The sequence below is a fragment of the Hyperolius riggenbachi genome, chromosome 3 (assembly GCF_040937935.1).
Source record: "Hyperolius riggenbachi isolate aHypRig1 chromosome 3, aHypRig1.pri, whole genome shotgun sequence".
Classification (NCBI taxonomy): domain Eukaryota; kingdom Metazoa; phylum Chordata; class Amphibia; order Anura; family Hyperoliidae; genus Hyperolius; species Hyperolius riggenbachi.
The window spans coordinates 345,301,275-345,314,803 of record NC_090648.1 but is presented as its reverse complement, the minus strand read 5'-3'; the positions used below and the strand labels follow the sequence as shown (position 1 = coordinate 345,314,803).

At 45.4% G+C, this 13,529-nt stretch overlaps 1 protein-coding gene across 4 annotated transcripts in view; it reads right to left on the bottom strand.

Moving 5' to 3' along the window:
- Nucleotides 1-13,529, bottom strand: part of LOC137563918 (oocyte-specific histone RNA stem-loop-binding protein 2-like) — a 68,868-nt gene that overhangs the window by 29,788 nt on the left and 25,551 nt on the right. For 3 of the 4 annotated variants that reach the window (XM_068277016.1, XM_068277015.1, XM_068277017.1), the window contains exon 2: nucleotides 2,101-2,235. In XM_068277016.1, the coding sequence (XP_068133117.1) occupies nucleotides 2,101-2,235 (135 nt within the window). The remainder of the gene's footprint in view (nucleotides 1-2,100; nucleotides 2,236-13,529) is intronic. The other variant, XM_068277018.1, reaches the window with a different exon arrangement.

Sequence of the window (13,529 nt, the reverse complement as noted above, 5' to 3'; positions counted from 1 at the left end):
TTTTCCTACTTTTCATGTTAAATATCAGAGGCAAAATCTTTAATTTATTGAGTGTAGGATTTAGCTATATTGGGACAAATCGATTGCAGAAGGGGTGTCTGCTTCAATGCACAGCCAGTGTTGCATATCAGACTACAGAGTATTTTTCTCAGAAAGCAAAAACTGTATGAAAAGCTGTGACAAAAGCTGTGTGCTTTCTCTCTTTCTCTCTCACACACACACACAGTTACACACAGGGTTAACTGATCAAGTGTGAGGGGAATTTCCCCTCTCCTCATGGCTCTTTCTGCCCTCAGTTTTGGCGTCAGTAAAGTTTGAAAGTATTTTGATAACAGTAAACAAAGAGGTTGCCAGTGAAATGTATACACCAGTACTTAACAGCACTTCCCAAACAATTCCTATCTCAATTGAAAAAAATATGTAGATCGATCGTTTTCCTTTAAAGGGAATCTAAACTGAGAGGGATATGGATGTTTCCTTTTAAACCATACCAGTTGCTTGGCAGTCCTGCTGATCTCTATGGCTGCAGTAGTGGTTGAATCACAGACCTGAAACAAGCATGCAGCTAATCCAGTCTGACTTCAGTCAGAGCACCTGATCTGCATGCTTGTTCAGGGGCTGTGGATAAAAGTATTAGAGACACAGGATCAGCAGGAGAGTCAGGCAACTGGTATTAATTTAAAAGGAAAAATCCATATACACAGTTTAGGTTCCCTTTAACTAAATAACTTCACTTTCAGGATTGTAATGGGGTGTCTTCACTTGTGAATTGCCTTCATCTTCCCATTCTTGTCACAATAATGCATTGCACAATATTGTCCAAATAATGATTTAGAGGGTACAGAACACAATGTCTACTCCTCCCCCCCCCCCCCCCCCCCCCCCAACAAAAAATGTATACAGAAAAAATCTGTAAATATTGAACAAAAGTTGTGACATCAGTAATGTTTTTGCATTACATTTCTTTAGAAGAAAAAATATGTTTCAAATTGTGGAATTCTCAACATACAGTCCTCAGACATAAACCTCAATGAGATGGTTTGGGTGAAACAGAAGACTAAAAGCAAAACCACCTACAGGTCCAATACATTTGCGGTAGCTTCTGCAGCAGTGTTGATATGTACATGATCAACGTTCCATTCACATTGTACAAAGAACATAACATGTTTTCATGTGTCTGCGAAAATCACAACTTTTAAGTTTTTTATCTTTAAGGATTTTTCTATGCTTTTATTTTGGAAGTAAACATAGTAACTAAATGGTATACAAAATGTCAATTTATTCTGTTAAAGCAATTTTTACACAGTGATTGTTACCCTAGCATTATCTGAACTGCATACTTTTCAGATATAAACTATAAAATGCTGGGTATACAGAATGCAACATATTTGATAGTTGTCTGCTACATTTATCTATCATGAGTCATCTTCGAAATGACTTCTTTAGTGTCATATTTGTAAACTATGGTGGGTATTGGCCATGATGGTTTCCTGGAAGTAGGTCACTCACACTGTTTGGAGGGTTAAAGTAGACATTTTCTGAGGTTCAGCAAATAAACCCAGAAATCCCTCTCCCATTCTAGTTCTCTAATGATATTTCTGAACAGCTGTTAAACTGTAAACGCCACTGCAGATCAGGTCATTTGGGCGCAGGGCTCAGCCGGTGTCTAATAAACTCCTTTGTTAACTACCTGAAATTGGGCACGGAAGCGGGAAGTTGGGCACCTGATGCGGCTAGTAACTTATCAGTTACTACATAGGTATTAATGGTTGTAGATCAGCTACAATTAGCAGTCCTTTGGACACTGGGGTTAGGAGAACCGTTTCAGGTACTAACTGGTGTTGGGAGGGAGAGTGATTAGGCATAAGGTGGGGAGTTTTAGGTGAGAATGTGTGCTGGGTAGTGCATAGTTAAATAGATCATCTAAATCATTTTTCTTGTAGTAGCAGCACCAACTGGCACCAAACTCATGCGGCGCAGTTAGAAACAGCTATTTATGGATTTATTTATTTTTTACAATTACACATTCACACAGTTATTGGCACTAACTTTCAACATAGAAAAAGTCAAACTGGGGATAATGTCACTGAGCACATTTACCCAAGTAAGCCATCCAATGTAGAATTATTACTTATTAGCATCCATGGTTCTGGTAACAGAGGATTTGACATCCCTGGTGGTTGTGGCTCATGGTGGGTTCGTGGTAACATGCATGGTAACCGCTGAGGATCTAGCCTATAAGCGTAGGGGAGTAAAAAAAAAAAAAGAAAAAAACAGACAGGATTTATTAGCAAAATTATCAATATTAAAAAGAAGAAATACGGAACTATACATTAGCAGCATAATAATATGATTGATAGATGTATGTTGCATATTTTTTTTTAGCATATGTTTTTACTCCCTATAAAACATTTCTGTAGTCTGGAAAAATATAAGTGATAGTCTTTTGTAGTCCCACTGCATAGGTTCTGAGCAAAAAAAAAAAAAAAAAAAAAAAAAAATGTACTCCAAGCTTACCAGTTTGACCAACAGAGGGATCTCTAAACATCTCAATTCCATTTGTCTTCCGATATAATTTGCCTGTGTCCCTGCATCCTCCTGTGCCCGTGTCCGTGCGTTTAGGTTTGTGCGTTTAGGTCAGCACGCATGCGCAGCACGTGGGCTGACTTTAGACAGCACAGGACGGCTGCAGGGGCGGGTGTGTGCGTGCGTCGCTGCCGTTGAGTGGGCGTGTATGCGTAGCGCCCGTGTATGCATAGCGCGATGTTGCATTTGCAGAGGTGCCTGGGGGTGGGGGGAAAGGTGTTGTGAGATGGTGTAGCGGGCAAGGCCTAGCACCCGTTATTGTAACGGGCCTAAGGTTTAGTATTAAAATATTGTGCTCAATGAAAAGCTATTTTAGCACTAATCCTCTATAAAAAAAAAACCCGTGTCCCTGCGTGTGCTGTCTGTGTAGCTGGGTCCGTGCATTTTGCTACTGCTCATGTGTGCAGAACGGACCCAGCTTCACAGAGACAGGAGGATGGGGACAGGGAGCTGGGCGGGCATGTGAGCGGGCGGCCAAGTGTGCGCGCACATGTGTGGCGGGTATGCGCGTGTGCGCAGTAACATGCGCGGGGGCGGCAAGAAACAGACCTTTATTGTGGTGAAAACTCTCCCACAGGAAACTGAGGACCATTGTCCTCGCAGTTTCCTGTCTGTACACCTTGTTGCATTGTGGGAAATAGCTGTCCACAGCAGTTTCCAACTGCCAAAAAAGCAAGCAGCAGCCACTTCCACTGACATCACCTGCCAGCAGTAAAAATGTCACCATGTGATAAATGTCAGAATGTAAATCAGGAAGAGTAAAGTTTTTAAAATGGCAAACCCTGACTAAATCATCCTCTATAATAAACCCCTTTGTCTCTGCGTCCCATCGAGAGAGAGAGAGAGAGAGAGAGAGAGAGAGAGAGAGAGAGAGAGAGAGAGAGAGAGAGAGAGTGTGAGAGAGAGAGAGAGTGGAGAGTGTGTAGCAGAGCTGAGGGAGGACGGGGCCAGAAGGGGCGGGGCGTGTGTGCGCCGGCACGCACATGGGCAGTGACTTTGCAGCGGTGACGGGGGAGGATGAGAGGGAAAGAAGGGGAGGAAGGGGAGGGGTGTTTCAACACAGACCTAGAGCCCATTTTTTAAACGGGCTTAGGTCTGGTCTACTAGTTTATACATAATTACTGTAAAAATGAAGCTTTTTTATTACATTATTTTCACTGGAGTTCCTCTAAGATTGTGCCGCAAGACATTTGAGGAAAGCCGGGTCAGAGGAAACAAGAGACTGGTGACGTTATGCAATGACAGAAAGAATGAAAAGGAAACCCTGCTGAAATCCTGGCAACAGTTCAGTATTCAGTAACATTATTAGGTAAAAAAAATAAAATAAATGCATCTTTAAGACGAGAGTATCTTAGAAATTCGGGAAAGGTTTACTACGTTCTGAAACTCCTCACAGACTAAGGGTGGGTGCACACAACATGAAAGACTGCGTTTTAGGTCATGTTTTCCCTTTTATGTTGTGTGCATTTTCTGTGCATTTTTGCTGTTTTGTTTTTTTACCGCAGATGCGTTTTTCAAGCGTTTTGCATGCGTTAATGAGTTTGGGGTTCGCATATACAAAACGCTTAAGCGTTGTGTTTTTCTTTTGCATTTTATGCAAATCACTTGGAAGACAACAGGAAGCGGAAATAAAACAACTTTTACCAAAAACACATAGAAAAATGCATACCATTGCGTTTCCAATGACTTTCATTATGTGCGTTTTTCAGAATCGCTTTTATTTCGCCAAGCACGACTGAATCGTGCCCGGAATTGGGTTTGGCACATAGATACAGGGCATTACATAGAAACATAAGAGACATAGAACATGTTAGACATCACTTCAGTCCAAAACATATACATAGCACATTTACCCCAGCCATGTGGGTTGCAGACAGAAGATCGGCCTGGAGGGGGCAGCCTAAGGGGGGAGAGAATGAGCAGCGTTTGTAGAGTTCAGCAACTTTACGGCTGAGGGGAAGAAGCTATTTTTGTGTCTCGTGGTCTTAGTGGAGATGGACCGGTACCTCAGATACCTCCGCCCCCAGGGGAGCTGACTAAAAAACTGGTGGCCAGGGTGAGAGGGATCATTTGCAATCTTCAATGCTCTGGAGCGTAACCTGGCATTATAGAGGTGGTCAAGGGCAGGGAGTGTGTTCCCTATGATCCTTTCCGCTGACCTGATCACTCTCTGTAGTTTGCGTCTGTCGCTTTCGGTGGAGCCAGCATACCAGACAAGGACTCTGTATGACCATGTGCCCTACCTTCCGATCCACCCCCTCAGAAACTACTGGCCTACGATCAGTGCTAATTGGTTGGAACCGCATCTGTTGGCAGGGGATACAAGGCAGTTGTAGCCTCTGTTTCAGACATGGAAAAGGACCCACCGGGAAAACTGACTTAGAAAAGGACCCACCCTTCCTTTTACTGGAAGGATGACATAATTCCAGCTTCATTGTTAGATTTTTTTGGGGGGGGATGGAGGTTGATGTGTTAGGTACACACGATTTTCTGACAGATCGATTATTTCCAACATGTCCGATCTGATTTCCGATCGATTTTCCATAGCAGTGAACGGAAAGTCGATCGGACAGGTTTGAAATAATTGATCTGGCAAATCTGCCAGAAAATCTCATTGTACGTACCTAGTGTCACAGATGAACAGCGAGGAAACGCAATTGATTTGGGAAGGAACAATCTGTTTTCTGATTCGAGATGTGCCAACCGGTTCGCATGCGAACTTATTCGCACAAACGCGGGTTCGCGTTCAGATCGCGAACTTTATGCGGGTTCCACCCGCCCCCTATACTACATCATTGGGCTAAACGTTGACCCTCTACATCACAGTCAGCAGACACATGGCAGCCAATCAGGCTGCACTCCCTCCTGGAGCCCCCTATATAAGGCAGCAGCGTCGTCCATGTTCTCACTCCGTATGCTGCTGTATTAGTGAGAGAAGGGAGAGACATTGGAGAGATAGGGAAAAGTGATAGTTAGGAATTCTGTTAGCTTGCTCCTTGCTGATATTTGTTGCTGAAATGCACCACCAAACAACAGCTCTTTTAAGAGCTAATGTTCTTGTGATGTGTTTTTTTTTGTGTGGTCCACTAACACTGCATATACAGCCTTGTCTGTCACAGCTGGTTCTTGCTAATTGCTATACTGTGCCAGGCCCAGCACAATTATTGCCTAGTGTGACTGCTGCACATTGTATTATAATAATACCAGTCACTGCATACCTTTCACTGCACATGTGTGACCGCACGCTTTTTTAAATAGCAGTCAGTGCATACCTTTCACTTCATCCCCTCAAATAGGGACAAAACAGGCAGAGGCAGAGCCAGGCTACCCGGCAGGTCTGTTCGAGGTCGTGATTTCGTGCGGCCCTCTATCAAAAACCAGTGTTCAGAAGGCATGTGCCACTAGCCCCCAATATTGTCAGGACGTAGTTGACTATTTAACACAGAACACCTCATCTTCCTCAGCTTCCACACAGAAGCGTGGCATATCTTCTTCCTGTCTCCGATTTTGGCACCCCACTTAACACTCTGTCGGCAGCCATCACCAAAGTGCCATCATCCAAGGGCTCAGCGGTGTGGAAATTTTTTTGAGAGTCTGCCTCAGATGAGAGCAATGCAATCTGTACTCTCTGCCACTGAAAATTGAGCCGTTGAAAGACCAAGACCCGCGTAGGGACAACTACCTTACGAAGGCACATGAGGAAAAGCAGCACACAAAACCAAAGCCACACACCACAGTGGAAGATACCAGGCCGCAATTATTTTTCAAAAAAGGCAATACCCAAACTGTACCATGATGTTGAAAGGCAAGTGGTGTCATCTCTGGCACACAACGTTGGGTCAAGGGTCCATCTGACCACGGATGCCTGGTCTGCAAAGCACAGTCAGGCCTGCCTGAAGACTACGGCCTGGTGCACACCAAGCGTTTTCAAAACCGCTGCCACCTCTGAAAACGCTTGGCTAATGTATCTCAATGGAATGGTGCACACCAGCGGTTTGAGGTTTTTAGCAAACCGCAAACGTGGCTCCTGCAGCATATTTGCGGTTTGCAGATGCGTTTCTGCCTCAATATAAAGAATAGGAAAAGCTCAAACCGCTCTGAAAAACGCTAGATCAGAGCGGTTTTCCAGGCATTTTTGTTACAGAAGCTGTTCAGTAACAGCTTTACTGTAACAATATATGAAATCTGCTACACAAAACGCTCCAGAAAACGCTACACATGTTTAGAAAACCTCTCTAAACATGCCTAGAATCGCTCTGAAAATCTGCCTCAAAAACCTCTAGCGTTTTGATGATCTGCTAGCGGTTTTGGTGTGCACTGGGCAGGGGCGTAGGAATAGGCCCTGCAGCCCCTGCGCCCGCGGGGGGGCCCGGCCCCCCCCCCCTGGGGCCCGCTTGGGGCCGTTTTGTGGGTGCTGGAGGGGTGGCAGCATGAGGGGAAAGCCTTGCCCACAGTCGGCGGGGAGAGGGGTAGTTCCCCCCCTCTCCCTCACCTCGGGGCTCTCCCCTCTGTGCTCCCCTCCAGCTCGTAAGTGTCTGTGGGGCTGTGGTGGGCAGCGAGCGGCGGGCAGATACATACCTGCTTCCGTGCGTTCCATCGGAGACTTCTCCCTCTAGCGGCTGACGTCACTAAGTGACGTCAGCCGCTAGAGGGAGAAGTCTCCGATGGAACGCACGGAAGCAGGTATGTATCTGCCCGCCGCTCGCTGCCCACCACAGCCCCACAGACACTTACGAGCTGGAGGGGAGCACAGAGGGGAGAGCCCCGAGGTGAGGGAGAGGGGGGAACTACCCCTCTCCCCGCCGACTGTGGGCAAGGCTTTCCCCTCATGCTGCCACCCCTCCAGCACCCACAAAACTCCGAGCGGGCCCCAGGGGGGGGGGGGGGGGCATATTACGATTTTCTGGTGTCTGCTGCCCACATTACGATTTTCTGGTGTCTGCTGCCCTCATTACGATTTTCTGGTGTCTGCTGCCCACATTACGATTTTCAGGTGTCTGCTGCCCACATTACGATTTTCAGGTGTCTGCTGCCCACATTACGATTTTCAGGTGTCTGCTGCCCACATTACGATTTTCAGGTGTCTGCTGCCCACATTACGATTTTCAGGTGTCTGCTGCCCTCATTACGATTTTCAGGTGTCTGCTGCCCACATTGTGATTTTCTGGTGTCTGCTGCCCTCATTACGATTTTCAGGTGTCTGCTGCCCACATTACGATTTTCAGGTGTCTGCTGCCCACATTACGATTTTCAGGTGTCTGCTGCCCACATTACGATTTTCAGGTGTCTGCTGCCCACATTACGATTTTCAGGTGTCTGCTGCCCACATTACGATTTTCAGGTGTCTGCTGCCCACATTGCGATTTTCAGGTGTCTGCTGCCCACATTGCGATTTTCAGGTGTCTGCTGCCCACATTGCGATTTTCTGGTGTATGCTGCCCACATTAGGATTTTCTGGTGTCTGCTGCCCACATTACGACATTCTGGTGACTGACTGCTGCCCACATTAGGATTTTCTGGTGACTGCTGCCCACATTACGATATTCTGGTGACTGCTGCCCACATTAGGATTTTCTGGTGACTGATGCCCACATTGCAATTTTCTGGTGACTGCTGCCCACATGGCGATTTTCTGGTGACTGCTGCCCACATGGCGATTTTCTGGCCCACATTACGATTTTCTGGTGAACACTGCCCACGTTACGATTGTCTGGTGAATGCTGTCCACGTTACGATTTTCTGGTGAACGCTGCCCACATTACGATTTTCTGGCCCACATTACGATTTTCTGGTGAACACTGCCCAAGTTACGATTGTCTGGTGAATGCTGTCCATGTTACAATTTTCTGGTGAACTCTGCCCACATTACGATTTTCTGTCCCACATTACGATATTCTGGTGAACGCTGCCCACATTACGATTGTCTGGTAAATGCTGCCCACGTTACAATTTTCTGGTGACTGCTGCTCACGTTACTATTTTCTGGTGACTGCTGCTCACGTTACTATTTTCTGGTGAACTCTGCCCACATTATGATTTTCTAAAGGCCCACATTACGATTTTCTGGTGAACTCTGCCCACATTACGATTTTCTGGCCCACATTACGATTGTCTGGTAAAATGCTGCCCACTTTACAATTAATTTACAGTGAAACGCTGCCCCATTACGATTATTTGGCACCTATGGGGGGGCCCATCCAAATATTCGCAGGGGGGCCCTGTGATTTCTAGTTACGCCCCTGGCACTGGGCCTAAGTCAGTCCCCACACACAGCATCTCTGCCTGCACGCCATGTGACTGCCTGCCCAAAGACTAAGGCTTCAATTCATCAAGCATTACCGCATTCGGTGCTAACAGCTGACTTTACGGAGCACCTAACCTGCTGAGCAGTCTGGACGAGCTAAGCTCGTCCGGTACCGCCGGAGCCTGCCGCTCAGGCCCTGCTGGGCCGATTTAGTTAAAATAAAAAGCAGCACACGCAGCCGGCACTTTGCCAGACGCGTGTGCTACCTGATCGCCGCTGCAGCGCGGCGATCCGCCGCATGCAGCGGCGAAAGAGGGTCCCCCCAGCCGCCTGAGCCCAGCGTAGCCGGAACAAAAAGTTCTGGCCAGCGCTAAGGGCTGGATCGGAGGCGGCTGACGTCAGGACGTCGGCTGACGTCCATGACGTCACTCCGCTCGTCGCCATGGCGACGAGGTAAGCGAAGCACGGAAGGCCGCTCATTGCGGCCTTCCGTGTTACTTCTGGCCGCCGGAGGCGATCGGAAGAACGCCTCCGGAGCGCCCTCTAGTGGGCTTTCATGCAGCCAACTTTCAGTTGGCTGCATGAAATAGTTTTTTTTTAATTAAAAAAAAACCCTCCCGCAGCCTCCCTGGCGATCTTAATAGAACGCCAGGGAGGTTAAAATGTTAATTCATCAAAGCTGTTACTGCATGAAAAGCTGAAATTACAGAGCAATGAGATAAATTACCGACTTGAGCTCAACACGTCAGCAAATGTCAGTAAATGTCAGTAAATGTCAGTAAATGTCAAATCATCAAGGTTACAGCATTTGCTAACACATTCGGTGATTAGCTCCAGCTCTCCCCGTTGGTAACTAGCTTCGAATACCTTTCTGTGTATGTCCTCATGATTGACAGGAGCAGGCAGCCAATAGAAACAGCCCCTGTTTTCCTGCAAGTGCTGCCGATAGGTCGCACAGGCTTCTCTTCAGACCCCCAGGCAGTGAGCAGAGAGAAAGGACAAAAGATATTTTTCAGATGCCCTTTGGTGTTGTAACCGTTTGAGTCCCTGTTTGAAAATGCAAAGATGCTGGTGGTGAAATCACCAAGCAAGGAATTTGTAATGTCTCCAGGAAGTTAATCTACGTTGTGGCAATTAAGTAAAATGTTAAAGGGGAACTTCAGCCTAAACAAACATACTGTCATTAAGTTACATTAGTTATGTTGATTAGAATAGATAGGTAATAATATCTCTTACCCACCCTGTTTTAAAAGAACAGGCATATGTTTGTGATTCATGGGGGCTGCCATCTTTGTCATGGGGCAGCCATCTTTTTGGTTGAAAGGAGGTGACAGGGAGCAGGAGACAGTTCCAACTGTCCTGTGTCCTGATCACCCCTCCCAGCTGCACACGCTAGGCTTCAAATGTCAAATTCAAAATGTAGAAAAAAAAATTTGCACCAAAACAGCAGAACGAGAACAACAATATCAGAAATCCCATCATGCTTTGCACAGCATCAGGGGAAAAAAGCCCGGGCAGTTTTCTTCTGTGCAGCTAAAAATGAGGCTTGTATAAGAGAAACAAAGTTCTGATGCTGTGAAACTGTTAAACACCAAGCCTTTTCAGTTCTGCTGAGTCGATTTTTAGTCCGGAGGTTCACTTTAAGAAAGACTGATGGACAGATTCAGAGCAGCAGAGGCAGTATAAAAAAAAAGACAACTTTACTTACGGTAACGTCTTTTCCAGTAGTCAGAAGGACAGCACCCCTGGATGAGACTTGTCTCCCTCCAAACTGTGGACAGGAACTGCAAAAGAAGATTTGCATAACAAATTGGCAGCCATATATAAGCTACAAGCTTACCCTCAGTACTTCAGTTAATACAAAAGATAACACGGACCAGTATAAATGCCTACTTACATAATTATTATTCCACCCAAAGATAGGGCGGGTTGCAGGGGTGCTGTCCTGACTACTGGAAAAGACGTTACCATAAGTAAAGTTGTCTTTCCCAGAACGTCATTGGACAGCACCCCTGGATGAGACGATGTACCAGATATGAGATCTAGGGCGGGACCACTGCCTGTAGCACTTTTCTTCCAAATGATTAGTCTGCTGCGGCTGAGATGTTTAGGCGATAATGCCTCACAAAGGTATTGTGACTTGACCAGGTAGCAGCTCTGCAGATCTGTTCTATTGATGCCCCTGACCTCTCTGCCCAGGAAGTTGATATTCCTCTTGTAGAATGAGCTCTAATTGAAGACCCTAACTGCTTCCCTTGAGCTTGATATGCCAATGCAATAGCCTGTCTGATCCATCGTGCTAGAGTGGTTTTGGACGCCTTGTTGCCTCTGTTTCCCAGCAAATAGAATGAACATTGCGTCAGTCTTTCTCCATGGACCTGTTCTCCCCATATATTGTATAAGACATCTCCTTACGTCCAGGCAATGAAGTTTCTTTTCTTTGTCATTGTTAGGATTCTCACAAAAGGAAGGAAGGAAGATTTCTTGATTCCTGTGAAATGAGGAAACAACCTTAGGTAGAAACGCTGCATCCGTTCGTAACGTAATTCTATCTTCCGAGATGATGCAGTACGGCTCTCTAATAGATAATGATTGCAATTCACCTATTCTCCTAGCTGAAGTAATGGCTAGTAAGAAAATGGTTTTCAGAGTAAGAAATTTATCCGAAATTTGTGATAATGGTTCAAATGGATCCTCGCATAATCCCTGTAAGACAGTATTTAAATCCCATGAGGGTATTTTGGACCTGATTGGTGGTTTCAGTCTCTTTAAAGCTTGGAAGAATCTTAAAATTAGATCTTCTTCTGCCAGCCATCTTTCTAAAAATACGCTTAGAGCCGATACTTGTACCTTCAGAGTGCTTATACTAAGCCCCTTCTTGTATCCACACTGAAGAAATTCCAATACGGATTTAAGTGAAGTATAGTCACAAGATCTTTCCGAACACCATTCGTTAAACACTCTCCAGGCCTTTTGGTATATTACCCGAGTCACCTTCTTCCTACTCTGTATCAAAGTTTGATAGATCATCTGAAAAGCCTTTGGACTTCAGGATGCCCCACTCAGCTTCCAGGCTGAAAGGTGAAGGTTGTTTAAACTCGGATGCCACACTGGACCCTGGGACAGCAAGTGAGGTATGGGAGGAAAGACTATCGGATCTGTAACTGCTAGTGTTTTTAATAACGTGAACCATGGTCTTTTCGGCCATAGTGGAGCTATCAGGATTACTCGAGCTTTGTCTTGAATAATCTTCTTTATTACTCGTGGTAACAATGGAATTGGAGGAAATGCATACATCAGTAACTCTCCCCAATTGATCGAGAAGGCGTCTACTTTCCAAGGTAGGTCCTCCGGAAACAGGGCACAGAATTGCTGACATTTCGCATTCGCTCTTCTTGCAAACAGGTCTACTTCTGGGTAACCCCATTGTAACGTCACCTGCTGAAAAACTTCCAGATCTAGTGACCACTCGTTCGAGTCCAACTTCCTCCTGCTGAGGTAGTCCGCCAAGTGGTTTGAGGTTCCTTTTAGGTGTATCGCTGTTAATGATAACAGATTTCTTTCCGACCAGAATAGGATCTTTGACGTCTTTTCCCATAAGGATTGACTCCTCGTGCCCCCTTGCCTGTTTAGGAAAGCTACAACGCTCCTGTTGTCTGTTCTTATCTTGACATGAGAATTTTCTATTAGGGGCCCGAAATGTAGTAAGGCTTGCCATACCGCTTGTAACTCTCTGTTGTTCGATGACTGAGACCTTATTGTCGTACTCCATGAGCCTTGAGCCGGCAGAGAATTGAAGTGGGCTCCCCAACCCCACAGGCTGGCATCGGTTGTGATTGTACTCTGTTGTGGATAATTCCACAGATGACCTGGAGATAGATGATTCAGCTGTAGCCACCAGATAAGGGAAGCTTTTACACTTTGTGGAATGATGATCTTCCTGTCTAGACTCATTAGCGACCTGTTCCAAGATTTCAAAATCCATATTTGTAAAAATCTCGCATGGAACTGTCCCCACTGGATTGCCGGAAAGGCAGAGGTTAGAAGGCCTAGAAGAGCCATGGCTTTTCTTAGCGATATGCTTCTTAATTTCTGAAATGAGAAAATATTATTAAAAATAGCAATGATCTTCCTATTAGGTAACAACAGTTTCTCTTCTCTGGTAGAAATATTGAAGCCCAAAAATTCTAGACATTGGGAAGGGATCAAAACCGACTTTTCCCAATTAATTAACCAACCTAATTCCTGGAGAACGCCCAAAGTTATAAAAAGCTGATCATTAACTGATTTTTCAGAAGAACCCCATAATAAAAAATCATCAAGGTATCCGACAATATTAACATGTCTTAGCCTGAGAAGAGCTAAAACTTCAGACATAACCTTAGTAAATAGCCATGGGGCTGACGATAGACCGAAAGGCAAGGCATTAAATTGAAAATGTCTTACCTCTCCTTCCATCCAGACGGCAAACCTCAGGTATTGTTGGCAGGATAAATGGATTGGTAGATGTAGATACGCATCCTTCAGGTCTAGGGATGCCAAAAAATCGTCCTTCTGTAAAAGATGAACTACAGATCGGATATTGTCCATCCTGAATTTTCTGTATTTGACTTTTAAATTCAATTTCTTTAGGTTTAGAATCAGTCGATAGGCTCCTTGAGGCTTTTTTACCAGGAAGATTGGGGAGTAGAATCCCTGT